This window comes from Salvelinus alpinus, chromosome 15 (genome assembly GCF_045679555.1).
Source record: "Salvelinus alpinus chromosome 15, SLU_Salpinus.1, whole genome shotgun sequence".
NCBI lineage: Eukaryota > Metazoa > Chordata > Actinopteri > Salmoniformes > Salmonidae > Salvelinus > Salvelinus alpinus.
Genome location: NC_092100.1, coordinates 9784521 through 9811739, shown reverse-complemented (window position 1 = coordinate 9811739; position 27219 = coordinate 9784521). Strand labels below are relative to the sequence as shown.

General features: G+C 44.8%; 1 protein-coding gene across 9 annotated transcripts in view; it reads right to left on the bottom strand.

Annotated features, from left to right (window-relative positions):
• Positions 1–3042: 3042 nt before the first annotated feature.
• The window catches only part of LOC139539452 (arf-GAP with coiled-coil, ANK repeat and PH domain-containing protein 2-like), a 76372-nt gene continuing 52195 nt past the window's right edge, over positions 3043–27219 (bottom strand). For 2 of the 9 annotated variants that reach the window (XM_071342417.1, XM_071342426.1), the window contains 15 exons: positions 25629–25741; positions 24874–24925; positions 24392–24492; positions 21011–21116; positions 19991–20199; positions 17938–18007; positions 17627–17721; positions 15606–15808; positions 14917–15018; positions 14503–14583; positions 13712–13947; positions 13497–13606; positions 11629–11739; positions 9827–9888; positions 3043–5225 (listed from right to left, as the gene is read on the bottom strand). In XM_071342417.1, coding sequence (XP_071198518.1) covers positions 5119–5225; positions 9827–9888; positions 11629–11739; positions 13497–13606; positions 13712–13947; positions 14503–14583; positions 14917–15018; positions 15606–15808; positions 17627–17721; positions 17938–18007; positions 19991–20199; positions 21011–21116; positions 24392–24492; positions 24874–24925; positions 25629–25741 — 1758 coding nt within the window. In that variant the 3' untranslated portion in view covers positions 3043–5118. The remainder of the gene's footprint in view (positions 5226–9826; positions 9889–11628; positions 11740–13496; positions 13607–13711; positions 13948–14502; positions 14584–14916; positions 15019–15605; positions 15809–17626; positions 17722–17937; positions 18008–19990; positions 20200–21010; positions 21117–24391; positions 24493–24873; positions 24926–25628; positions 25742–27219) is intronic. The other 7 variants (XM_071342418.1, XM_071342420.1, XM_071342419.1 and 4 more) reach the window with 7 other exon arrangements.

Here is a 27219-nt window from a genome sequence, read left to right as displayed (position 1 = left end):
GCAGTCTCAGTGTACCGAGACCCTTGGACGTTGCGGCGAGTGACATTAATGGATCTTGGCCTCTTTGCGTTTGTGCACATTTCTCTTTTTATAGAGGGGAAACGTCTCCAGCCGCGGCCCTCCGCCTCTCTGCAGGGGAGTCCACCACAGACTTCCCAGAAAAAAAGGCCAGGATCCAGGCCCTGTGGCTGGGTACAGACTGGACAGTTGAGCCCTTACCACCACAACCAGTCTGGAGCTCGACAGGTACAGGCTGAGTCTGCGTCTAGAGGATCTTAAATAGAGTCATGCCTACATGGCAGATGTTGTCCATTGCCAATAGCAGTTACTGTATGTGACCAGGGTAGGAGTTTTGTGATGTGGCCCAGGACAATGCTTTGAAACAGACTAAACATGCACATGTCTGCTGTGAGGACTGTTGCTCATGAAAGGACTAAAGGACTGGATGCCTTACATTTTTGCACCAGGATAAATAAACAGTGTAATTATTGAGTGGGTGACACACCATCAGGGATGTATGTTCACTATAGCCCTGTTTATACCTGGTTCTAACATGCATCCTTTGTCCTGATCTTGTCCACATTCTGATTGTGCCCACATTTTCAGACAGGTGTAGATGATTAAAAGACACATTGTGATCAGATCTTCCTGACCACCTGTGGAGTTAGTCAGGCACGCAAGTGTCGGTGGACCATTTTGATGCAATAAATCAATGATGATTTAATGTGGCTTAAAATATATATTATTTTGAAAGAATATCTTTCAAATAGTTTACATACAGGGAGGGACAAGAAAATCTGGTCACAATGCAGACACATTGGACGGAAAACAGACTCATTTTAATACCATGTGTAGCATTGGGCCAGTAACCGAAAGGTCGCTCGTGGATTTGAATTATTAAAAAAAATAATCTGACATTCTGCCCTTAAGGAAGGCAGTTAACCCCCGACGATTACGTGAATGTCGATTAAGGCAGCCCCCCCCGCACAGCTCTGATTGAGGATTTGGGTTTGTGAAAGAAAATGTTGTTTGCTTTTCTAATGACCAATTTCTGTGTTCATACAAGTGACTGATTGAACAAATCTTCACTATCAGTATCTGCATTTTGGCAGTACGCCCAGACCCTTGTTTAGAGAACGAAAGATCTGTTTAAAATCGAATCAAATTTTGTGTTTCTAGCTCCAACAGTGCAGTAATATCTAATACACAAATATAAGTAAAGGAATGGAATTAATTTCAAGGTCTCAGCTTAGAGAGAAGAAGCCTCGTGAGGTATTGGTCTGTCACGTGAATGAACCAGTATTGGTCTGTCACGTGAATGAACCAGTATTGGTCGGTCACGTGAATGAACCAGTATTGGTCTGTCACGTGAATGAACCAGTATTGGTCAGTCACGTGAATGAACCAGTATTGGTCGGTCACGTGAATGAACCAGTATTGGTCTGTCACGTGAATGAACCAGTATTGGTCGGTCACGTGAATGAACCAGTATTGGTCGGTCACGTGAATGAACCAGTATTGGTCGGTCACGTGAATGAACCAGTATTGGTCGGTCACGTGAATGAACCAGTATTGGTCGGTCACGTGAATGAACCAGTATTGGTCGGTCACGTGAATGAACCAGTATTGGTCGGTCACGTGAATGAACCAGTATTGGTCGGTCACGTGAATGAACCAGTATTGGTCGGTCACGTGAATGAACCAGTATTGGTCGGTCACGTGAATGAACCAGTATTGGTCGGTCACGTGAATGAAAGAAAAGCTAAATCATGCAGTATATTAGAGAACTAACCGGTCTGGCCCAGAAAAGCTCACTTCAGATTGGTATTTTATGCATCCAAGTTTGACTGTGACCTCTCCAGCATGCTGTTAATAAAGAATGATTAGTTTAAGTTTGACTTAGTGTCCCTTTGTAGAATTTCCACAACAGGTTAAATGCATTCGGGTTGTGCAACTAATTAGGTATCTCCTTTCCCTTCCCTGAAAATGTGGGCACAATCTGAATGTGGACAAGATCAGGACAAAGGATGCATGTTAGCCCCAGGTACAAACGGGGCTTGTGTGGGAGCGACAAGGTGATCCATAGGGAAAGGAAGAATAGCTTCTCTGTGACATCACTGTTGTGAGCACATCGAAAGGATGGCTGGAGAGGCTCAGACACACATGCATTGTTTGGATACTGAACATAAACACAACATGTAGTGTCCAACAGAGTTGTTGTCAGACAATTGAATGTTCATTTCTCTACCACAAGCCACCTCTGTTGTTTTTGATTATTTTGCAGTACATCCAACCAGCCTCACAACCGCAGACCGTGTAACCACGCCAGCCCAGGACCTCCACATCCGGCTTCTTCGTCTGAGGGGGGGGGTGCTGAGTAGTATTTCAGTCTGTAATAAAGCCCTTTTGTGGGGAAAAAATTATTCTGATTGATTGGCTGGGCCGGCCTATGCCCTCCATCAGTCATGTGAAATCCGTAGATTAGGACCTAATGAATTTCAATTGACCGATTTCCTTCTATGAACTGTAACTCAGTGAAATCTTTGAAATTGTTGCATGTTGTGTTTACATTTTTGCTCAGTGTATTTCCCAGCCTTCTATGAAGTAGAAACAGCAATCCTTCATGAGGTAAGCACTCTGCATGGAAGAGGGGACAACATTTCTCAGAAGGATCAGATAACATCTATGCGTCCGGGATAAAATGAGGTCATGAAATATGGAAGCCAATTTTGTGTATAAGAGTAAAGCCCTTAAAGGGATACTTCAAGATTTTGGGAGTGAAGCCCTTTATCTACTTTCCCAGAGTCAGATGAACTCTGTGTGCAGTTTAAAGTTGCTAACTAGGGTTAGCGCAATGACGATGTCTATGGTAACTGCTAGTATACTAGTAGATACAATAGACTAACAGTTATTGCGCTAACGCTAGTTCGAGGTAGTTTCGGGAGTCAATTCTAAGTTCCTTCATACTGATGCAGACAAAAATGGTATCATTGCCAAAATAGTGAAGTATCCCTTTAATTAATGTAATAAAACAGACAATCAGAACGAAAAATTGCTTTATAAAATCAATACAACAAACAGTAAGAAATTCAGTCCATGATTTGCAGTAAATGTAATATAGTTCATAATTATATCGATAATATGCATATCTGAGTGGTATAGGGAGACAATTTTATCTTGTAATTTTCTTTTTATATTATCAGCATTTACAAGCGCTTATTTAATGATTCAAGTACCACTACTTTAGATTTAACTTATGCATATTCAAAAGCTGTACAAGATCTGTATCCCATGTTTTATTTAAGAATAGCCCAGTTTATATCTGGTGCTAACAAAAAACTTAAACACTGATCAGATCTTTCTGACCACCTACAGAAGTAGTTGGGACAAATTGATTGGTTGGATGAAAGCTCAGTGGGCAGAGTTTACAAGTTAAGAGTCCAATAAAAATCAAGGAAATCCCTAGTTACACATTTAATTTACATGTGATCTGATCCAATCACTAGATTGGTCCTTCCGGGCCATCGTCTCAAAATAATAATTTTTATTTTACGTTATAGACCAATATTGATGCCTTTAGTCTATGTCAATGATTTGAGGGTGGATTTAAATGGTTTGACAATCCAGATCTGTTTACACAGACCTCCTCCAGAAGTGGTAAGGAGGATCTGATCACAATCAGTTGCTTTAATCATCTACACTCATCTAAAAATGTGGGCACTATCAGAATGTGGACAAGATCAGGACAAAAGGCAAATGATAGCACCAGGTATTAAAAGGGCTTAAGAGAGCATTAGCACCAAGTATAACCAGGGCCTAAGAGAGCTCCCCATATTGCAATTGCAATGCCACAGTAGTATGTATCCAGGAAGGTGGTACATGCTTGTTAGTGTATCTAATACACTGCTATACTAATAAACAAGGTATATTTTATAGAAGTCGTTTTTTGCCATCCAATGAACAGGATGCTATAATACTGTTTAAAATAAGATAGTGAGACATGTCAGAAAGTGGATACTACAATAAATTCAAACATACATGTACAGAAAGGGCCTAACATGCAATCTTTTCTCTTTTTAACAGTCATTATTTCTGGTCTAAAACAAGATTGAATATGAAATACTTTAAAACATAAGGCTTGTCTTCCTCACACACACAAAAAAAATAACAGATTACCCTCCTTCACAAACAAACAAAGAACTGGCCTTGGTGACAAACACGGAAAATCAGATCTTAAAAATCACACAAAACAAAAGTATTGCCTCAAAAATTGAACAGCAAAATACCCACAATCAACATCTGTGCATGAGCCACATTAAGGGTTTTTCAAGAGTGACAAACCTACCCTTCGACAACATGAGCACGTCACACCAACTGACACTCCAACGTTTCACCATACAAAACAGTGTTGACGAGGAAAGTGGGACTTTGTGCAAATAATTAAGGTGGCAGGATATGTCAACTACCTGGGGGGGGGGGGGGGGGGGCCATCAACATTAACTTTCATTTTTAACATAATGAGTCTCATTTGCATTTTTATATACAACAGATCAATGCTGTGAAACCACACTACTATAGCCAAAAATCACAAAAGGTGCTGCTTATTAATCAACAAAACACCACATTGAAATGGGACGATTTTAGCAAATTGATAGCACAAATAAAATGTGTATTCTTTTATATATTAAAAAAAGTATCTACATGTAAAAACCTACTAAACTTCAAAAGACACGATGAGTGGTCTATTTGGTTTATATGAATTCAGAATAGACAATTATGACTCGACTTGATTTTGTTTATGGTTATGTTTTGAACCAAACTGTCCCATTATGTAAAAAGCATAATACTGTACCATTCAGGTTCAAATGTGAACTGTTTTACAAACTGGGCGCCGGTCCAGAGTCTCATAAAACATTGTTTAAGTTCACAATCCTGAGCCGTCCAGCCTCAATAAAATGTATACATTTTAAACTTTAAAATGTACAATTTTAGACCCATTAAAAGTGATATACAACAGACACCTTCACCATTGAGGTTCAGGTGAAACAGACCCAATACTCGTGCTGAGTACAGCACTGACCAGGAAAAAGCCCAGACGGTTTCCCCAGGTCGTCTCCCTCATGGCCTCTGCTGCGAGTCATACTGCTGGTAGCGATTCAGCTTCTCCGGATCGTTTGAAGCCATCTGGGAAAAATCCTGGAAAATGTCTTGGTAGGTTTCATCTCCTGCAAGGACAAAGTAAACCATTACAGTGTAAGTACGGCTCGGTAATACTAGGAGTAATACTAGCCAGAGACTTAAAAGAATACAACTAGTTGGTATTGTAGAATAAAATGCAAGCTTGCAAAAGGAAGATTTGCGAGCTCAGACTTTTGTCACAGACACACATAATACAGGTAAGATAGGATGTTTTTTATATTGCCAAAGGTTTGAAGAGGGAGTGAAAGAAATAGAAATGTGGCCATACCTTAAAGCGTCACTGTGGGGCAGTAGAGAGAAACAGCATTACGCAGAGGAAAATGTAACAATGAAAGAAGAAACAGCACAAGGAGTGTGTGAGGAGTGTGCAGGCCTAAAGCAGTACTAAGGCAAGGAGCCCCTCTCTTTGCAGTGAATTGTGATGTGGGAAAAAAAGGAAGCCCACAAGATTAGTTTAGATACCAACTGTATTGTATTTAAAGTGCAGGATTTATGTACAAAAATACAGCTGTGTTGGACTCAGCACCCCAAAGAAACGAGAGAACAGAAGAAAGGCACAAACTCCGGGGAGAGAAAGAGAAACAGTACAGAGCAAAGTGATAGACAGAGAGAGACAAGCAATGAGAGAGAGAGAGACCGAGACAAGCAATGAGTGATAGACAGAGAGACCGAGACAAGCAATGAGAGAATAAGAGTGCAACAAGTAATTGAGCAGAGAGCTTGACAAGACAGCATCATTCCATTGGATCCCTTCCCTACAACACATTCATACACTTCAGGTTTGTACACTAACAAAATGTAAAACATTGTCTTTGTAGAAAACACTACTGTATCCCCAACTACTGCTTGAAGTCTGCTGTTGACTTCAAGGTAATAACAGGCAAATATCGCTCACATTGGATTTAAATCATGACAGAAAACAGTACATGAACAGTCGTATTAAATCAAGTACTCTTCTCGTTACAGGTCCAAGAATCTATGGGTCATTGACTGAATCTACAAAATCATGCTCTTTCCATGACACTTTGACCAGGTGAAAGCTATGATCCCTTATTGACGTGACTTGTTAAATCCACTTCAATCAGTGTAGATGAAGGGGAGGAGACAGGTTAAAGAAGGATTTTTAAGCCTTGAGACATGGATTGTGTGTGTGTGCCATTCAGAGGGTGAATGGGCAAGACAAAATATTTAAGTGCCTTTGAACAGAGTATGATAGTAGGTGCCAGACGCACCGGTTTGTGTCAAGAACTGCAATGCTGCTGGGTTTTTCACACTAAACAGTTTCCCGTGTGTATCAAGAATGGTCTACCACCAAAGGTCATCCAGCCAACTTGGCACAACTGTGGGAAGCATTGGAGTCAACATGGGCCAGCATCCCTGTGGAACGCTTTCGACACCTTGCAGAGTCCATGTCCTGACGAATTGAGGCTGTTCTGAGGGGAAAAGGGGTGCAACTCAATATTAGGAAGGTGGAAGGTGTTCCAAAAGTTTGGAATACTCAATGACCAAACACTTTTGAAGTGGAGGAACTATATCCAGTAGAACTACATTAAGTCCAAAGAGCAGCATGCTGGGTCACCTCCCTGTCAAACTCTACATTTATATTCCACTCAAAGAGTGAAGTGGGGGATTTCTAAATGGAGCACTCCCTCCAGTGGCCACACGAGGTAATTGGACCAGTTGTTTCCTCACCCTGTCAGACCCGCTACAAACTAGTTGTTTCCTCACCCTGTCAGACCCGCTACAAACTAGTTGTTTCCTCACCCATTTCAGACCCGCTACAAACCAGTTGTTTCCTCACCCTGTCAGACCCACTACAAACCAGTTGTTTCCTCACCCTGTCAGACCCGCTACAAACTAGTTGTTTCCTCACCGTGTCAGACCCGCTACAAACTAGTTGTTTCCTCACCCCGTCAGACCCGCTACAAACTAGTTGTTTCCTCACCCATTTCAGACCCGCTACAAACCAGTTGTTTCCTCACCCTGTCAGACCCACTACAAACCAGTTGTTTCCTCACCCTGTCAGACCCGCTACAAACCAGTTGTTTCCTCACCCTGTCAGACCCACTACAAACTAGTTGTTTCCTCACTCTGTCAGACCCACTACAAACTAGTTGTTTCCTCACCCCGTCAGACCCGCTACAAACTAGTTGTTTCCTCACCCTGTCAGACCCACTACAAACTAGTTGTTTCCTCACCCTGTCAGACCCGCTACAAACTAGTTGTTTCCTCACCCTGTCAGACCCGCTACAAACTAGTGGTTTCCTCACCGTGTCAGACCCGCTACAAACTAGTGGTTTCCTCACCCTGTCAGACCCGCTACAAACTAGTGGTTTCCTCACCCTGTCAGACCCGCTACAAACTAGATGTTTCCTCACCCTGTCAGACCCGCTACAAACTAGATGTTTCCTCACCCTGTCAGACCCACTACAAACTAGTGGTTTCCTCACCCTGTCAGACCCGCTACAAACTAGATGTTTCCTCACCCTGTCAGACCCACTACAAACTAGCCTTAGACAAGACTTTTCAGGAACAGCACTATTGGTCAATGTAGTAATCATTAAAATGTAGTAATCATTAAAATCACTATATTTAAACTGATATTCAAAATCTCCTCGGTGCATCACCACTGGCTGGTCTCAGAGCATGACTCCATGGTGCATGAGACCACCAGCCTCTGAAATGTCCAACTGGCTCAACATACAATAAGATGACTGACGAGAGACATGGAGTCTCTGGCCCAATCCCACACCTAAATCCTATGTTTAACATATTGCAACCCCTACGCCCTAAGCACATGTGAAGATCTGAGAGGATTTGATTGGTGTAATCTTGGATTTGGGATTGGGCCAGCGTGTTCTCTTTCAGCTGATATTCATCCTCTTTGGCCACAGAGCCTGGATCATGGAACACTAAGCACTAGGGGGCATATTGGCTTGTACAGACTTCAGTTTGGATACGTCAGTAACTATGAGGCTGAAATGGTGCTTTTTGTGCCCATTTAAAAGTTACCCATCAGGCTCAGGTGCATTGCCAGGGGGCAAAGCCAGTGTGATGGGGAAGATGAAAGGATGACATCTAAAGAGGGGAACATTTCATTCATTATTTACCAACAATACTGGAGTGAGCTTCACACTGTCCTATATTCAAATGTTTTGTGAATGTCTCTTTTTTTATCCAATAAGTTGAAGTTAATTATATAACTATTATGCGGTAAAATGCTGTAAATGTGGATACTTTTCTAAGACTATTGCCCTTCCTTTTTGGTACACTCTACCACCTTGATATCTCTTGTCTAAACTTACATTCACACCCGTACCAGTGTCAGCTAACATTAAAGGGATACTTCTAATGCTAGCAGATAACCATAGACTTCCAGTCATTGCGCTAACGCTAGTTAGCATTGGCTTGCAAAACTACCTACAACTTCCTTCATACTGGACACAGAGACATAAAAATGGTATCCACAAGTTCCTCAGACTCTGGGGAAGTAGATAAAATCCCAAAGTATCCCTTTAAAGGACTGTACAATTCATGTTAAATGTCAGACAAAGAACAGATTTGCCAGAGGGGGGATATGTTCTATACCATAGCTAGCTAAACCAACAATCAATGAAATCATAAAAGTCTTAAAACAGGTGTAGAAAATACAACACAATACAAAAAAAAAAAACACACAAAAACAAGGATGCAAGCACATTCGACTTACAGTACTCACCCTTGTTCATAATGTGTTGTCTTTCTGACATTACCGCTTCCGAGAATCTCTCTCAACTTTACTTCCTATTCTGCTTATACTGTATATGATATAGAAATGTATGTATATTTATGTACAATACATCATTTACAATGACATCTTATCATTATATGGTTCCAATTGTTATTAAAAAAAAAAAGAAAATCCCCCACAAAAGTAAAATGCATATATAAAATGTGCCAAAATGTATACTTCATCATTGTAACAAACAGTTCAAACAAGTGAACAAGAAAAGGTATTTAAAAAAAGGGGAGGTTAAGACTCACTGTGGGAACTATACATGTAACACACTGAGATATTGCATAAGCATACCAGGAATGTGCATAAATATTCCCTCAGGTAAATCACTAATAATCACACCTGGTGCATGGCAACACACTGCTAGCCACTCAACAGCCTGATGGTCAAAAGTCAGGATTACTGCCTGCTAGTCAAGACCGACGTAGCATTGCTGTTCGATAGTAATGACAACCTCTGTTGCACGTGCTCTTCGACATCACAACTAATAAAGACGTGGCGGTTTGAAAGTTGGGACGCAACAGACGACTTCAAAAAAAAAGGACTGTTTATGTCACAGCTGTTCAGTAGTCAAAACAATGGCTCTAGAGCTTATGGCTTTGACCCCGGGTGTAAATAAAAAGTCGAGCACTTTTGTCTACAACACAAGATGCAGCTTCGCTCACCACCTGGCTGGTATTGAACAACACAGGACATCACAGGGCCCAATGTCTGCTTAATAAAAGTATGTTGCTTCTCTTGTCTTTGTATTTGGGCTCTATGATCTCTAAGGCTCAGCCAGCTGCAGGCAAATGAACTCCTGCATACACTTCCTGTATTGCATCTCTGTGGGGCTGCTGGTGGAATAATGACCTGACTGCATGTAGGGCCCCTCCGCCTCCCGCATCTCCTCGTTCATCTTGGCCAATCGCAGTCTGGGGAAAGGAGAGCGAGGGGAGGACAGTCATTATTCATTTTGTCATCTTTATCCAACCCACCTTTAGACTTATAGAAGCAATCCATATGAATTGGGACAGTGTAAAGTCATAAAATGTTGCCTCAATCTCAAATTCAAAATGGAGTACTAAGTGACAAATATAAGGCAAATTGTTTTTCCATAAAAAATAAATACACTATATTTATATAATATTTATGTATACAGAACAAAAATATAAACCAACATGTAACAATTTCAAATACTTTTCTGAGTTAGTTTATATAAAGGAAATTAGTAAATTGAAATAAATGTATTAGGTAGTAATCTATGGATTTCACATGATTGGGAATAAAGATATCCATCAGTTGGTCACAGTTATCTTTTAAAAAATGTAGGGGTGTGGATCAGAAAACCAGTCCGTATCTGGTGTGGCCAACATTTGCCTCATGCAGTGCGACATATCTCCTTCTCATAGAGTTGATTGTGGCCTGTGGAATGTTGTCCCACTCCTCTACAATGGGTGTGCGAAGTTGCTGGATATTGGCGGGAACTGGAAAATGCTGTCATACACATCAATCCAGAGCATCCCAAACATGCTCAATGGGTGACATGTCTGGTGAGTATGCAGGCCATGGAAGAACAGATCCTTGTGACATGGGGCCGTGTATTATCATCAAATCAAATGTATTGGTCGCATACACATATTTAGCGGGTGTAGCGCCATGCTTGTGTTCCTAACTCCAACAGTGCAGTGGTATCTAACAATTCACAACAATACATGCGGAAACATGAAGTGATGGCGTTGGATGAATGGCACAATAATGGGCCTCAGGATCTCATCACAGTGTCTCTGTGCATTCAAATTACCATTGATAAAATGCAATTGTGTTAGTTGTCTGTAGCTCATGATTGCCCCATACCGTAACCCCATCGCCACCATGGGGCACTCTGTTCACAACGTTGACATCAGCAAACCGCTCGCCCACACGACACCATACACGTGGTATGCGGTTGTGAGGCTGGTTGGACGTACTGACAAATTCTCTAAAACGTTGGAGGCGGCTTATGGTTGAAAAATGAACATTAAATTCTCTGGCAACAGCTCTGGTCGACATTCCTGCAGTCAGCTTGCCAATTGCACGCTCCCTCAAAACTTGAGAAATCTGTGGCATTGTGTTGTGAGACAAAACTGCACATTTTAGAGTGGCCTTTTATTGTCCGCAGCACAAGGTGCACCTGTGTAATGATCATGCTGTTTAATCAGCTTCTTGATATGCCACACCTGTCAGGTGGATGGGTTACCTTGTCAAATATGTCTTCTGTGCCCATATGAATAATCCCTATGATGTAACTGGAATGATGAGATAGATGTTCTTCTTCTCCGTTTTGTTTTATTATTTCACTGCCATACTGTGTTGGATCTTGTCTAGCCATCTTGTCTCAAGAGGACCACAATGGAAATAAGTCCCAGACTTTGTGTGTTATCCTCCATGATTTTATTCATGTGCATGTATGGCTTTTAAGTTTATTGTGTGCTTGTTTTTTTTAAATGGTCGAATTAATAAACTAAACTAAAAAAGGAGAAATGCTCACTAATAGGGATGTAAACAAATTTGTGCACAAAAAGTGAGATATATGCTTTTTGTGCGTATGGAACATTTCTGGGATCTTTATATTTCAGCTCATGAAACATGGGACCAACACTTTACATGTTGCGTTTATATGGCTTGGCACTCACAATGTGACGATGTCTGCATTGGCAGCGTCCACTGCCATGGATAGGGGCGTTTTCGCTTCAATGTCTGCCGCGTTCTGATTGGCTCCTCTTTTCAGGAACAAACACACTTGACTGGATTGGAGAATCAAATTTAAAAAAGGAAAAAAATCAATTGTAATATCCCAACATGAACTAAGATCATAGACTGAGTTCCCCTTTGTCACCACTAATTAACCTCAACCCACTAATTAACCTCAACCCACTAATTAACCTCAACCCACTACCCTCGTCTATTACGATCAAATATAACATGCATAAAGGCTTAGCAGAGGCTTGCCATAAAGGGTTTAATCTAAACCAGAACACATGAACAAAAGGAACAGTCTGCAGTGGATTACTACGCCAGGTGAGATCTAGAAATAACAGACCTCCGATGCTGTAGGGCGGCAGGTAACCTAGTGGTCAGAGTGGCAGGTAACCTAGTGGTCAGAGTGGTAGGTAACCTAGTGGTTAGAGTGGTAGGTAACCTAGTGGTCAGAGTGGTAGGTAACCTAGTGGTCAGAGTGGCAGGTAACCTAGTGGTCAGAGTGGTAGGTAACCTAGTGGTCAGAGTGGTAGGTAACCTAGTGGTTAGGGTGGCAGGTAACCTAGTGGTCAGAGCGGCAGGTAACCTAGTGGTCAGAGTGGTAGGTAACCTAGTGGTTAGAGTGGTAGGTAACCTAGTGGTTAGAGTGGTAGGTAACCTAGTGGTTAGAGTGGCAGGTAACCTAGTGGTTAGAGTGACAGGTAACCTAGTGGTTAGAGTGGCAGGTAACCTAGTGGTCAGGGCGGCAGGTAACCTAGTGGTCAGAGCGGCAGGTAACCTAGTGGTTAGAGTGGCAGGTAACCTAGTGGTTAGAGTGGTAGGTAACCTAGTGGTTAGAGTGGTAGGTAACCTAGTGGTTAGAGTGGCAGGTAACCTAGTGGTTAGAGTGGTAGGTAACCTAGTGGTTAGAGTGGCAGGTAACCTAGTGGTTAGAGTGGTAGGTAACCTAGTGGTTAGAGTGGTAGGTAACCTAGTGGTTAGAGCGGCAGGTAACCTAGTGGTTAGAGCGGCAGGTAACCTAGTGGTTAGAGCGGCAGGTAACCTAGTGGTTAGAGCGGCAGGTAACCTAGTGGTTAGAGCGGCAGGTAACCTAGTGGTTAGAGCGGCAGGTAACCTAGTGGTTAGAGCGGCAGGTAACCTAGTGGTTAGAGCGGCAGGTAACCTAGTGGTTAGAGTGGTAGGTAACCTAGTGGTTAGAGTGGTAGGTAACCTAGTGGTTAGGGCGGCAGGTAACCTAGTGGTTAGGGCGGCAGGTAACCTAGTGGTTAGGGCGGCAGGTAACCTAGTGGTTAGAGTGGCAGGTAACCTAGTGGTTAGAGTGGCAGGTAACCTAGTGGTTAGAGTGGCAGGTAACCTAGTGGTTAGAGCGGCAGGTAACCTAGTGGTTAGAGTGGCAGGTAACCTAGTGGTTAGAGTGGCAGGTAACCTAGTGGTTAGAGTGGTAGGTAACCTAGTGGTTAGAGTGCAGATAACCTAGTGGTAACCTAGTGGTTAGAGTGGCAGGTAACCTAGTGGTTAGAGGTTCGGGCCAGTAACTGAAAGGTTGCTGGATTGAATCCCTGAGCTGACAAGGTAAAAATCTGTCGTTCTGCCCCTGAACAAGGCGGTTAACCCACTGTTGCTAGGTCGTCATTCAAAAGAAGAATTTGTTCTTAACTGACTTGCCTAGTTAAAACAAATAAAAAATAATTACAATGACATCCTACAGGGTAACAGTGGGTTAACTGCCTTGTTCAGGGATCTTTAACGTTCTGCTAAAAGACAGATCGGAAGTTGTGGTAGGTGGTAAGGGGTGGGAACGGACCCGGTGTGTCCCAGGATGGTGGCGTGGTGGAGGGGTCCTCGGCCCAGGGCATCCTGCTGGTTCACGTTTCCTGCGTTCTGGAGCAGGAACTCACAGGTCACCAACGAGCCCTGGAAGAATAGAAAAGTACCAGTCCATTTATCACGCATGAGCACACTCCCCACGCCTGTCCACAACACTCCCCACGCCTGTCCACAACACTCAAGTATCCTCACCCCCTGCACAGCCATGATGAGCGGGGTCCTCTTGTCGTCTTCGGTGTTGACCCAGTTGACCTCCGCTCCGTGGGCCAGGGCCTCGGCCATGTCGGGCAGGCTGCGGGCACACGAGGCCCAGTACAGTTGCAGGCCCGGGGAGTACTCCTTGGGCTCCGAGAACACCACCAGCTCCTTACAGGGCGATGGAGGGGGCAGGGTGGCAGGCATGGCCATGGGGGGCGCCTCGGCAGCTTCTGAGTAGAGGGGTGGAGAGAGAGAGAGGGAGTTAAAAGGTTATCAGGAGCGTCGAGGTGTAAACTGTTGTTTTTCATGGTAATCCAGTGGATATTTAAATATAGGAATATAAGTAAGGAGTTCTAGTTTCAGTGTGCGCTCGTGTGTGGGGCTATGTCAGTGTGCGCTCGTGTGTGGGGCTATGTCAGTGTGCGCTCGTGTGTGGGGCTATGTCAGTGTGCGCTCGTGTGTGGGGCTATGTCAGTGTGCGCTCGTGTGTGGGGCTATGTCAGTGTGCGCTCGTGTGTGGGGCTATTGAACAGCTGTTTGAATACGGTTGGCACAATTACTGTATAATCATGCAACTGACGATTATGGATCATAACTGTTAAAAAAAAAAGATATGTATTTTGTGTGCTATTAAAACGATTATAACAGTGAACACGATCATTTGGCTGACCAATAACAATCATTCAAAATGCCATCACAGCCTTAGAGTGTGTGTGTGTGTGTGTGTGTGTGTGTGTGTGTGTGTGTGTGTGTGTGTGTGTGGGGTGTGAGAGAGAGAGCATCACCTGCTTCAGCCAGGCTGTTGGTGGCTAGCATCTCCCTACTTCCTTCTGCACTGTTCTGGATGCCACTGTCTGCACTTCTTACTGCAAGGGACCAAGCAGTCAATCCCTCAGTCAGTCACTACACACATTCACCAACTTTAACCAAGTGGTTAGAGAATGCAGTGCATTTTGGTCACCACAGCCAGTGAGAATTTCCCAGCTGACCCCCAACAGCCACAATAAGACAAATGTAACCCATAGACAAGGCACTGATCACAACGACACACTGAACGTGACGGCACGGCTCATTAAGGGAGCAAGACGAGGGGTGTGGAATGGGTATTAGTCCACAGGCAGAGCAGTGAGTACAGATGGATGGATGGCTGGAGGGAGGGAGGGAAGGAGGTGGAGAGTGAAACACAGAGCTATACTTACTGCTCCTGAGCTTGGCAGAGGTGTCAAAGTAGGAGAAGAGCGAGTCAAGCTCGTCTGGACAGAAGAGAGAGTCGCGGCGCGCCTTCAAGCCCTTGGCAGCAGCTAGGCAAGGGCAGTGGATGAGGTCAGAGAGAAAAGGGCACGAGGTGGAGGAGTAGGAAGAAAGGAATAAAAAGCAGCGAGGGGAAAGGGGTTAGTCCAGAAGCACAGAGCAGCCGGAGGGAGGGTGGAGAAGAGGGGGATTGAGAGGAGAGAGGAGGATAGAAGCACAGGCAGTTAGACTACAACGAAAAGAGAGAACGCGAGAGAGAAGATGGGAGGGGGCCTTCCGTTGTGTGTCCTGAGCATGACATCGTTCTATTAGTGCAATTCTGTTGCTGTTCCTTTAAAAAAGGCACACTCCGTAGCTTGTACTGTATTCCTGGTCAACAGTTACAGGCCCTACGGCTTGACTGTTTTAAAGGACTGAGGACTGAGTGGGAGGAAGTCTTTCTAAGTGTAAAATCAAAACGGAACAGGCGCTATATCGATTCGAATTTTTGGTGAATTTGCAATGGTTAGAACCATGTTTAAGTGTTTATGTAGTTAGCCTACACAGTATACATGAATTCGTAATACTACCAAACCGACGAGGAAGAGCTCCAGAGTGCACCTTTAAGAGACCGGACCTGGGACGGGTTGACACCTACCTGACTGACCTGAGGCATTGGAGGAGGGCCGGAGTTTAGGTGTGGGCGGGGGCGGCCGGGGGGGCAGGTGCTCTGTGCTGCCGCTCAGCTTCTTCTCCTGCTTGGCCAGGGACACCACCTTGGCGCGTAACTCTTCATTGGACGGGCGCTGCACGAAACGCCGGTCCACGTACTTGGCCCTGATGTAGGCTTCGATCTCCTGTCTGGGGAAAGACACCGAGAGAGAGGAAGACTGAATTCAACCCCCTGAACAAATCAGGCAAAGACAGCAAGCAAAATGATCTAATTCAACAAATTAAACCAATCTGGCAACCCACGCAAAGATGGCAATCTTTGAGCAATGCTATTGCACACATGCTGTAGTACGACACCTCCGACTTGTATAGGACTACCCTTTATTTACTTCATAGAAATACAATTTTAAAAAGCTATAAAACATGGTGGCTAAAATCAAATCAAATTGTATTGGTCACATACACATGGTTAGCAGATGTTAATGCGAGTGTAGTGAAATGCTTGTGCTTCTAGTTCCGACAGTGCAGTAGTATCTAACAAGTAATCTAACAGTTCCACAACAACTACCTAATACACACAAATCTAAAAGGAGTGAATGAGAATATGTACAGATGAGCGATGGCCGAGCGGCATAGGCAAGGTGCAATAGATGGTATAAGGTACAGTATATACAGTGGGGCAAAAAAGTATTTAGTCAGCCACCAATTGTGCAAGTTCTCCCACTTAAAAAGATTAGAGAGGCCTGTAATTTTCATCATAGGTACACTTCAACTATGACAGACAAAATGAGAAAAAAAATCCAGAAAATCACATCGAAGGATTTTTAATGAATTTATTTGCAAATTATGGTGGAAAATAAGTATTTGGTCACCTACAAACAAGCAAGATTTCTGGCTCTCACAGACCTGTAACTCCTTCTTTAAGAGGATCCTCTGTCCTCCACTCGTTACCTGTATTAATGGCACCTGTTTGAACTTGTTGTTAAAAATCCTACAATATGATTTTCTGGAGAAAAAAAATCTCATTTTGTCTGTCATAGTTGAAGTGTACCTATGAAACATTATATTAAGTGGCATTGTTTAAAGTGGCTAGTGATAATTTTTTTACATGTATGGCAGCAGCCACTCAATGTTAGTGGTGACTGTTTAACAGTCTGATGGCCTTGAGATAGAAGCTGTTTTTCAGTCTCTCGGTCCCTGCTTTGATGCACCTGTACTGACCTCGCCTTCTGGATGGTAGCGAGGTGAACAGGCAGTAGCTCAGGTGGTTGTTGTCCTTGATGATCTTATTGGTTGTGCAGACCGCACTACCCTCTGGAGAGCCTTGCGGTTGAGGGCGGTGCAGTTGCCATACCATGCCATACATACTGGCTCTCCAGAGGGTAGTGCGGTCTGCACAACGCATCACCGGGGGCAAACTACCTGCCCTCCAGGACACCCACACCACCCGATGTCACAGGAAGGCCATAAAGATCATCAAGGACAACAACCACCCGAGCCACTGCCTGTTCACCCCGCTATCATCCAGAAGGCAAGGTCAGTACAGGTGCATCAAAGCAGCGACCGAGAGACGGAAAAACAGCTTCTATCTCAAGGCCATCAGACTGTTAAACAGCCACCACTAACATTGAGTGGCTGCTGCCATACATGTAAAAAAAATTATCACTAGCCACTTTAAACAATGCCACATAATATAATGTTTACATACCCTACATTACTCATCTCATATGTATATACTGTACTCAATACCATCTACTGCATCTTGCCTATGCCGTTCTGTACCATCACTCATTCATATATCTTTATGTACATATTCTTCATCCCTTTACACTTGTGTCTATAAGGTAGCTGTTGGGAAATTGTTAGGTTAGATTACTCGTTGGTTATTACTGCATTGCCGGAACTAGAAGCACAAGCATTTCGCTACACTCGCATTAACATCTGCTAACCATGTGTATGTGACAAATAAAATTTGATTTGAGCTGTAGAACAACACGGCGGTAGTACCTGGGGTCTGTCGGCTTTGGCTTCATGGCTCCCAGCTCCTCTCTCCCAGCCTCGTAGATCTGGTTGATGACCCCGTTACCCAGCTCACACATCAGCTGTGTTCAACACACCACACACACACACAATAATGTTACTATGACAAAATTAACCAGCACATTCCGAGGATAGCATGTCTTTCATGCAAATTCATGACACGTAAAAGACAGCTGTAATCTGTAACCATTACATTTTAGCATTGATCTGTCACTAGCGAATCCAAGAGAGGGAGTATGTGAGTGTGAAACTCTCCCCCCCCCCCTTTCTTTTCTCACCTTGAGTAGTTCCGGTTCCCATGAGTCCAGGGTGAGCGAGCGCACTTTGGAGAAATGGACCCCCAGACTCCTGCAGATGGTGAGAGTCTGTTATCAACTCATGCATCAAAGAGACTGTCTAAAAATAACTGAGTCCACACAGCTTCATCACAGGAACACGCTGTTCAATTGAGGGTGTAGTTTGTACTGTGGCCACAAGGTGGGAGTATGCAGTTAGTAACAGTGTAAGTCAACAGTCTAAAATGCACATGGGGACAGATTTACTGAGCCTTTGATTGTTTTATTCCCCATCTAGTAAAAAAAGATTAACCTTTGTACCAGTCTACTGTTCAGTATGTTGTCCTACAGCACCAGTCTACTGTTCAGTATGTTGTCCTACAGCACCAGTCTACTGTTCAGTATGTTGTCCTACAGCACCAGTCTACTGTTCAGTATGGTGTCGTACAGCACCAGTCTACTGTTCAGTATGGTGTCGTACAGCACCAGTCTACTGTTCAGTATGTTGTCGTACAGCACCAGTCTACTGTTCAGTATGTTGTCCTACAGCACCAGTCTACTGTTCAGTATGTTGTCCTACAGCACCAGTCTACTGTTCAGTATGTTGTCCTACAGCACCAGTCTACTGTTCAGTATGTTGTCGTACAGCACCAGTCTACTGTTCAGTATGTTGTCCTACAGCACCAGTCTACTATTCAGTATGTTGTCGTACAGCACCAGTCTGCTGTTCAGTAAATTGCTGTATAGCATCTTTATGATATCATGTTAATATAACACTTTTTAATCACCGTCCATACGTTGGAGAATTTAGAATTTTTCAAACATCTGAAACAGCTTTTTCCTGAAATCTAGAGTACCCACCATTATGCTTAATTCTATGTAAAAAAAGATATATCTAAGCACACTTCTCGAGCGGTCTGTATCCTCAGAACTGGTGGTTCTTATTAAAAGGAACTGAATATGCTTCTCTACTAACATCTGGGTAAACGATTGAAAGGAATGAGAGTCTTATTCAGTACATTTATTGCTTGCTTTTCTAAAAGTCTACCAATCATGCCAGCAGACATGCCTGCTAAGACAGTTAGAACAAGCTAGCGACTCGAACTTGATTGACAGCCTAGTTATGAGGTTGGGAGCCTGTCTGGGCTAGCTAAAACCATCTTCATAACATTGCTAACTGGCTAGTATCATAAATCAAATATATATATATTTTTAAACACTTCCTCCGGTGCCCCCTATGGGCATGACGCCTACGAATACATATGAAGTTAGTAGTACCATGATGTGTAGTATCTGCAGTGATAGGAATGTACTGTGTATCCTGGAAGCACTGGAGGCATTGGGTGATATATATATATATATATACAGTGAACAAAAATATAAAAAACACAATATGCAACAATTTCAAAGATTTTACTGAGCTACAGTTCAAATAAAAAGGAAATCAGTCCATTTAAATAAATTCGTTAGGCCCTTATCTATAGATTTCACATGACTGGGCAGGGGCGCAGCCATGGGTGGGCCCAGGAAGGCATAGGCCCACCCACTGGGGAGCCAGGCCCAACCAATCAGAATAAGTTTTTCCCCCCACAAAAGGGCTTTATTACAGACAGAAATACTCCTCAGCACCCCCCTCCTTCAGACAATCCCACAGGTGAAGAAGCTGGATGTGGAGGTCCGGGGCTGGTGAGGTTACACGTGGTCTGCAGTTGTAATTCTCTAAAAATGAACATTCAATTCTCTGCCAACAGCTCTGATGGACATTCCTGCAGTCAGCATGCCAATTGCACGCTCCCTCAACTTGAGACATCTGGGGCATTATGTTGTGTGACAAAACCTCACATTTTAAAGTGGCCATTTATTGGCTCACTAACAGGGATGTAAACATATTTGTGCACAACCTTTTGGAGAAATAAGCTTTTTGTGCGTATGGAACATTTCTGGGATTTTTTAAATTTCAGCTCATGAAACATGGGACTAACACTTTACATGTTGTGTTTATATTTTTGTTCAGTGTAAATACAGTGTAGTACATACTGAAGTACTGGTAGTATACCTGTGTATCCCAGAGCACTGGATACAGAGGGTGATTCCCAGGTTGATGCTGGCCCAGCGTGGGTCAGGTTGGCCACAGTCACAGCAGCAGGCGTTGCCCCCAATGACCATGACCCTCTGGAGGGCGCTCTCCCCCTTCAGTGACCTCTCTTTGGGCTCGCCGCCTGAGTCCAGGCTGCCTGTGGAGGTGGAAGACTTCCGGTCCAGCTTCTGGCATGGAGGGTCATGAACATGACGTTATACACAACATATAACACTAGAAGAACGTTACTTTATTGTCTATTGTTACACACACACACACACACACACACACACACACACACACACACACACACACACACACACACACACACACACACACACACACACACACACACACACACACACACACACACACACACACGAGGGAAATCCTTTACTTTTGTTCACATGAGGTACGTCTGATTATTTTCATCCTGACATGTACTAAACGGAAACAAATAGCAAATAAATAATAATAATAATCTCCCGGGTGGCGCAGTGGTCTAGGGCACTGCATCGCAGTGCTAGCTGTGCCACCAGAGTCTCTGGGTTCGCGCCCAGGCTGGGCTGGGTTCGCGCCCAGGCTCTGTCGCAGCCGGCCGCAACCGGGAGATCCGTGGGGCGACGCACAATTGGCATAGCGTCGTCCGGGTTAGGGAGGGTTTGGCCGGTAGGGAGGGTTTGGCCGGTAGGGATATCCTTGTCTCAGTATGTAAAAAAAAAAATAATAATAATAAAAAAAAAAAAGATTAATAAATAAATAAATGTTATAAAATGTATGCACTCTACTGTAAGTCGCTCTGGATAAGAGCGTCTGCTCTTGGCCGGTAGGGATATCCTTGTCTCAGTATGTAAAAAATGTAATAAAATGTATGCACTCTACTGTAAGTCGCTCTGGATAAGAGCGTCTGCTAAATGACTAAAATGTAAAATGTAAAAATGTAAATAACATGGAGAAATGTCATGAGGTCATTAGTTCTGGGAGCGCGTGGTGACTCACCTCAGCGTCCTCTCCCTGCTCCCTGAAGGCAGTGGCGATGCTGTTCTGGACAGCTTTGATCCAAGCCTGCCTCAGCTTCTCAGAGTCAGCCTGCATAATACAACTCCTGAAGGGGGAGGGACACGGGGACGTCACAGCCTGCTACCTGGCCTGATAGACCTCTACACACTAGATTTCAATTTGCTACCGAGCAGCACCAGAGTCTGTGTGTGGTGTGACAGTATTGGGGTGTCTAGGTACTCTGGAAGTGTATATACACCAAAAGTATGTGGACACCTCGTCAAACATCTCATTCCAAATTCAGGGGCGTTAATATGGAGTTGGTCCCCCCCCTTTGCTGCCATAACAGCCTCCACTCTTCTGGGAAGGCTTTCCATTAGATGTTGGAACATTGCTGCCATAACAGCCTCCACTCTTCTGGGAAGGCTTTCCACTAGATGTTGGAACATTGCTGTTATAACAGCCTCCACTCTTCTGGGAAGGCTTTCCACTAGATGTTGGAACATTGCTGTTATAACAGCCTCCACTCTTCTGGGAAGGCTTTCCACTAGATGTTGGAACATTGCTGTTATAACAGCCTCCACTCTTCTGGGAAGGCTTTCCACTAGATGTTGGAACATTGCTGTTATAACAGCCTCCACTCTTCTGGGAAGGCTTTCCACTAGATGTTGGAACATTGCTGCCATAACAGCCTCCACTCTTCTGGGAAGGCTTTCCACTAGATGTTGGAACATTGCTGTTATAACAGCCTCCACTCTTCTGGGAAGGCTTTCCACTAGATGTTGGAACATTGCTGCTATAACAGCCTCCACTCTTCTGGGAAGGCTTTCCACTAGATGTTGGAACATTGCTGCTATAACAGCCTCCACTCTTCTGGGAAGGCTTTCCACTAGATGTTGGAACATTGCTGCTATAACAGCCTCCACTCTTCTGGGAAGGCTTTCCACTAGATGTTGGAACATTGCTGTTATAACAGCCTCCACTCTTCTGGGAAGGCTTTCCACTAGATGTTGGAACATTGCTGTTATAACAGCCTCCACTCTTCTGGGAAGGCTTTCCACTAGATGTTGGAACATTGCTGTTATAACAGCCTCCACTCTTCTGGGAAGGCTTTCCACTAGATGTTGGAACATTGCTGTTATAACAGCCTCCACTCTTCTGGGAAGGCTTTCCACTAGATGTTGGAACATTGCTGCCATAACAGCCTCCACTCTTCTGGGAAGGCTTTCCACTAGATGTTGGAACATTGCTGTTATAACAGCCTCCACTCTTCTGGGAAGGCTTTCCACTAGATGTTGGAACATTGCTGTTATAACAGCCTCCACTCTTCTGGGAAGGCTTTCCACTAGATGTTGGAACATTGCTGTTATAACAGCCTCCACTCTTCTGGGAAGGCTTTCCACTAGATGTTGGAACATTGCTGTTATAACAGCCTCCACTCTTCTGGGAAGGCTTTCCACTAGATGTTGGAACATTGCTGTTATAACAGCCTCCACTCTTCTGGGAAGGCTTTCCACTAGATGTTGGAACATTGCTGTTATAACAGCCTCCACTCTTCTGGGAAGGCTTTCCACTAGATGTTGGAACATTGCTGTTATAACAGCCTCCACTCTTCTGGGAAGGCTTTCCACTAGATGTTGGAACATTGCTGCCATAACAGCCTCCACTCTTCTGGGAAGGCTTTCCACTAGATGTTGGAACATTGCTGTTATAACAGCCTCCACTCTTCTGGGAAGGCTTTCCACTAGATGTTGGAACATTGCTGTTATAACAGCCTCCACTCTTCTGGGAAGGCTTTCCACTAGATGTTGGAACATTGCTGCCATAACAGCCTCCACTCTTCTGGGAAGGCTTTCCACTAGATGTTGGAACATTGCTGCCATAACAGCCTCCACTCTTCTGGGAAGGCTTTCCACTAGATGTTGGAACATTGCTGTTATAACAGCCTCCACTCTTCTGGGAAGGCTTTCCACTAGATGTTGGAACATTGCTGCCATAACAGCCTCCACTCTTCTGGGAAGGCTTTCCACTAGATGTTGGAACATTGCTGCCATAACAGCCTCCACTCTTCTGGGAAGGCTTTCCACTAGATGTTGGAACATTGCTGTTATAACAGCCTCCACTCTTCTGGGAAGGCTTTCCACTAGATGTTGGAACATTGCTGTTATAACAGCCTCCACTCTTCTGGGAAGGCTTTCCACTAGATGTTGGAACATTGCTGTTATAACAGCCTCCACTCTTCTGGGAAGGCTTTCCACTAGATGTTGGAACATTGGAAGCAAGTCCGCGCAGCATTCAGCCACATGAGCATTAGTGATGTTGGGTGATTAGGCCCGGCTCGTAGTCGGCATTCCAATTCATCCCAAAGGTGTTCGATGAGGTTGAGGTCAGGGCTCTGTGCAGGCCAGTCAAGTTCTTCCGCACCGATCTCGACAATCCATTTCTGTATGGACCTCGCTTTGTGAATGGGGGCATTGTCATGCTGAAACAGAAAAAGGGCCTTCCCCAAACTATTGCCACAAAGTTGGAAGCACAGAATAGTCTAGAATATCATTGTATGCTGTAGCGTTAAGATTTCCCTTCACTGGAACTAAGGGGCCTAGCCGAACCATGAAAAACAGCCCCAGACCATTATTCCTCCTCCACCAAACTTTACAGTTTGCACTATGCATTCGGGCAGGTTGCGTTCTCGTGGCATCCACCAAATCCAGATTTGTCCGTTGGACTGCCAGATGGTGAAGGGTGATTCATCACTCCAGAGAACACGTTTCCACTGCTTCAGATTCCAATGGCGGCGAGCTTTACACCACTTCAGCCGACGCATGGCATTGCACATGGTGATCTTAGGCTTGTGTGTGGCTGCTCTGCCACGGAAACCCATTTCATGAACCTCCCGACGAACAGTTCTAGCAGTTCTTGTGCTGACGTTGCTTCCAGATGCAGTTTGGAACTTGGTAGTGAGTGTTGCAATCGAGGACAGACAATTTTTATGCGCTACGTGCTTCAGCACTCGGCGATCCCGTTCTGTATAGCTTGTGTGGCCTACCACTTCGCGGCTGAGCCATTGTTGCTCCTAGACATTTCCACTTCACAATAACAGCACTTACAGTTGACCGGGGAAGCTCTAGCAGGGCAATTTTGACAAACTGACTTGTTGGAAAGGTGGCATCCTATGACGGTGCCACGTTGAAAGTCACTGAGCTCTACAGTATGGGCCATTGTTTGTCTATGGAGATTGCATGGCTGTGTGCTCGATTGTATAAACCTGTCAGCAAGGGGTGTGGCTGAAATAGCCAAATCCACTAATTTGAAGGCGTGTCCACATACTTTTGTATATATGTGCATTATAGTGTGTGTGTGTGTGTGTGTGTGTGTATTTACTTGGTGGGTGACACCACTTCAAAGCAGAAGCGGCGTTCGATATCTTCACAGTGTTTGACTGTACATAGCCGCAAGTCCTCCACCACCACTGTGGGATTATCCTGGGAAAGGAGAACACAGCCTCCGTAACACACACACAATGTACACACTCAGATACAATTGTACGCGCAGCCTCAAGCAAGCACACACAGACACGCACACAAATGTAATTTCTTCCAAGGTATACACAACACAGGTATTAATTTAACTCCATATTGTAACCTGGTTACCTGCTGCAAAGTGAATTGTTTTTCCTCCCTATACCACCTCGTTGTATTACAAATGCAGGGGGAATTTGGGCTGGAAGTGTATATTTGATGTTGGCCGCATCCCAAAATGGGACCCTGTGTCCCTATACAGGGCACTACCCAATGGGCTCTGGTCAAAAGTAGTGCACTATACAGGGAGCCAATTTGGGACACGAATGGAGTAATCCGACTTACCTTGAACTTCTTCTGGTAAACTAGCTGATTGTTTTGAATGGAGAACCAGCGCCTGAAAGGAGAGGAGCGTTCACGTCACGGTCAACAGGTGAGACAATTTGAAGTATTTAATAGTCAATTAAAATTGATAAGAGATTTAATGAAGGACAAATAAATTGACAAAAAAAATAATAATCTGATATTATGGTGATTTAAATCCTATTCTGGAAGGGTTGGTAGAACACTATGCCGTTTGTCATGGTTTGACAGAAGGTCTGGGAAAAGAAGCTTCCCTGCACTATAATATCGAAATTCTTCAAACAGCATGGTACCACAGACCATCTCGCAGTACAGGGAATGTCTTTGGAGGCTATAGTACAATAAAAGACTTGGAGTTCTTCTTGCTAACTCCATGCAGCTCACAGAGCACTGCGCCGTTCAGGCTGGGCTCTCCCAGGTGTCAGATCACTACCTCCCTCCCACCATTCTTCCTGACTGACTGACTGCCCTGGATGAATGCATACTAAACAGTGACTTATCACCTCCCCACCCAGCTAGTAACAAAAATCACCATAAGGTTAGAGGACACAGAAAGATTACTGCTACCAGGAATGTTCTACCTACTGAACATGTACTGTTTAGTGCAACGGTGAAGCCATTACAGGGCACAGCTAGAGAGAGGGAGAGAGAGACGGAGAGAGAGAGAGAAGGGGGTACAGGGGGAGGCGGGGGGGAGAGAAAAAGAGGGGGGATTTGCATCATGTCCTCTAGCTGACCTGTTCCATGTTTTGAAGGCGTTGCTGGCCCTCTTAAACAGGTAGCCCTCCATCGCAATGCCATTGTCTGCGTCCACATTGTACTCCAGCTTGGTGTCGTCATTCGAGAAGTCCTGAAAGAGAGAGCAGAGGTAGGAGAACACAGAGAGGGAGAGAGAGCAGAGGTAGGAGAACACAGAGAGGGAGAGAGAGCAGAGGTAGGAGAACACAGAGAGGGAGAGAGAGCAGAGGTAGGAGAACAGAGAGAGGGAGAGAGAGCAGAGGTAGCAGAACACAGAGAGGGAGAGAGAGCAGAGGTAGGAGAACAGAGAGAGGGAGAGAGAGCAGAGGTAGCAGAACACAGAGAGGGAGAGAGAGCAGAGGTAGGAGAGCACAGAGAGGGAGAGAGAGCAGAGGTAGGAGAACAGAGAGAGGGAGAGAAAGCAGGTAGGAGAACACAGAGAGGGAGAGAGAGCAGAGGTAGGAGAACACAGAGAGGGAGAGAGAGCAGAGGTAGGAGAACAGAGAGAGGGAGAGAGAGCAGAGGTAGCAGAACACAGAGAGGGAGAGAGAGCAGAGGTAGGAGAACACAGAGAGGGAGAGAGAGCAGAGGTAGGAGAACACAGAGAGGGAGAGAGAGCAGAGGTAGCAGAACACAGAGAGGGAGAGAGATCAGAGGTAGCAGAACACAGAGAGGGAGAGAGAGCAGAGGTAGGAGAACACAGAGAGGGAGAGAGAGCAGAGGTATGAGAACACAGAGAGGGAGAGAGATCAGAGGTAGCAGAACACAGAGAGGGAGAGAGAGCAGAGGTAGCAGAACACAGAGAGGGAGAGAGAGCAGAGGTAGCAGAACACAGAGAGGGAGAGAGAGCAGAGGTAGGAGAACACAGAGAGGGAGAGAGAGCAGAGGTAGGAGAACACAGAGAGGGAGAGAGAGCAGAGGTAGCAGAACACAGAGAGGGAGAGAGAGCAGAGGTAGCAGAACACAGAGAGGGAGAGAGAGCAGAGGTAGCAGAACACAGAGAGGGAGAGAGAGCAGAGGTAGCAGAACACAGAGAGGGAGAGAGAGCAGAGGTAGGAGAACACAGAGAGGGAGAGAGAGCAGAGGTAGCAGAACACAGAGAGGGAGAGAGAGCAGAGGTAGCAGAACACAGAGAGGGAGAGAGAGCAGAGGTAGGAGAACACAGAGAGGGAGAGAGAGCAGAGGTAGGAGAACACAGAGAGGGAGAGAGAGCAGAGGTAGGAGAACACAGAGAGGGAGAGATAGCAGAGATAGCAGAACACAGAGAGGGAGAGAGAGCAGAGGTAGGAGAACACAGAGAGGGAGAGAGAGCAGAGGTAGGAGAACACAGAGAGGGAGAGAGAGCAGAGGTAGGAGAACACAGAGAGGGAGAGAGAGCAGAGATAGCAGAACACAGAGAGGGAGAGAGAGCAGAGGTAGCAGAACACAGAGAGGGAGAGAGAGCAGAGGTAGGAGAACACAGAGAGGGAGAGATAGCAGAGGTAGGAGAACACAGAGAGGGAGAGATAGCAGAGGTAGCAGAACACAGAGAGGGAGAGAGAGCAGAGGTAGGAGAACACAGAGAGGGAGATAGAGCAGAGGTAGCAGAAC